The sequence below is a fragment of the Lepidothrix coronata genome, unplaced genomic scaffold (genome assembly GCF_001604755.1).
Source record: "Lepidothrix coronata isolate B3197 unplaced genomic scaffold, Lepidothrix_coronata-1.0 Scaffold186, whole genome shotgun sequence".
Lineage (NCBI taxonomy): Eukaryota > Metazoa > Chordata > Aves > Passeriformes > Pipridae > Lepidothrix > Lepidothrix coronata.
In genome coordinates this window covers 934,490-935,590 of record NW_016690366.1, presented here as the reverse complement: position 1 = coordinate 935,590, position 1,101 = coordinate 934,490, and the positions used below count along the sequence as shown (strand labels likewise).

At 59.1% G+C, this 1,101-nt stretch overlaps 1 protein-coding gene across 1 annotated transcript in view; it reads right to left on the bottom strand.

Annotated features, from left to right (window-relative positions):
* The window catches only part of LOC108505185 (T-cell surface glycoprotein CD1e, membrane-associated-like), a 7,083-nt gene that overhangs the window by 5,356 nt on the left and 626 nt on the right, over window positions 1-1,101 (bottom strand). The window contains exons 2-3 of the mRNA XM_017830925.1: window positions 505-762; window positions 78-359 (exon numbers count right to left, since the gene is read on the bottom strand). Of these exons, the coding sequence (XP_017686414.1) occupies window positions 78-359; window positions 505-762 (540 nt within the window). The remainder of the gene's footprint in view (window positions 1-77; window positions 360-504; window positions 763-1,101) is intronic.

Genomic DNA, 1,101 nt, shown 5'->3' with positions numbered 1-1,101 from the left:
GGTGGGGGAAGCCCTGGTTGGGCACGGCTTGGCCCCAGGGCTTTGGGGTGGCTGTGGCAGGGTCAGGGTGGTCTCACCTTGTCTCTCCAGAGCTGCCCTCCCATAACTCAGGAACATCTCCAGGGCATTGATGCAGCTATCCTTGAAGATGCCCTCCACCGCCTCAGCGAGGGTGGTTTCATTCGTGAGGACAGCCCTGAGGTACCGTGCCAGGTCAGTGTCCTGGGAGAGGGTCCAGGTGGCACTGTCTGTGTCCAAGCTGAGGAAGTCCTGCCCATTGTAGCCCACAGAGAGGAAGACCTGAGAGGTCCTGTTGGGGTAGAGCTTGCAGCCTGCCATGGACTGAGCCACAAAGGGGTCTGGAGGGGCCGAAAGGGGAGAGAGGTTTCATGAGGTGCTGGGATTGCCTTCCTGCAGGCATGATCAGTGCCAGCACTTGCCAGATCCTTCCCCACTCCCCAGCTGCTGGTTAGAGAGGAAACACAGTGAAGAGTGGATACTCACAGGGCACATCCTTCTGTGTGGCCCCTTGGTTCATCAGGAGGTTGAAATTATGCAAGTAGACCTTGAACATGTTGTCAAGTGTGTCCCACTCACTCTGGGGCACTGCTGGACGCACCCAGGGCTGGCAGAAGTGGATGTCCCAGGTGTGCTTATCAAGAGACCCAAGTTCAATGTCTTCCAGCAGGCCTATCCCCTCCGTTTCCACAAAGGAGGTGTTTTGGAAGGTAGAGGTGTGAAGGAGCCGGAAAGTGAAGGTCCCTACGTGAGACAGGGTTTGACAGGGAGGAGAGGGACAGGGAAAGTGGAGGGGCTGAGGGACAGGTCCTTGAGGTTGCAGAGATCTGTGGACTCCCGCCAGGCCCCCTTCATCCTTGGGAGCCCCGGCTCCCACCCCTGCACCCACCTCAGGTGGCTGCATCCCTGCCAAGGAGAAGGTGTGGAGCCAGGGGACAAGGAGGGGTGAGGAAGTAAGAGCCAAAAGTGGGTGGGGAGCAGGAAGCCTCTTGCCCATGGAGTCCCACGGGGGCATGGGAGCAGCTGTGGATGAGGCAAGGCTCCCACTTACCCTGCAGGGTTGCCCATGTCCCAGAGAGGAGG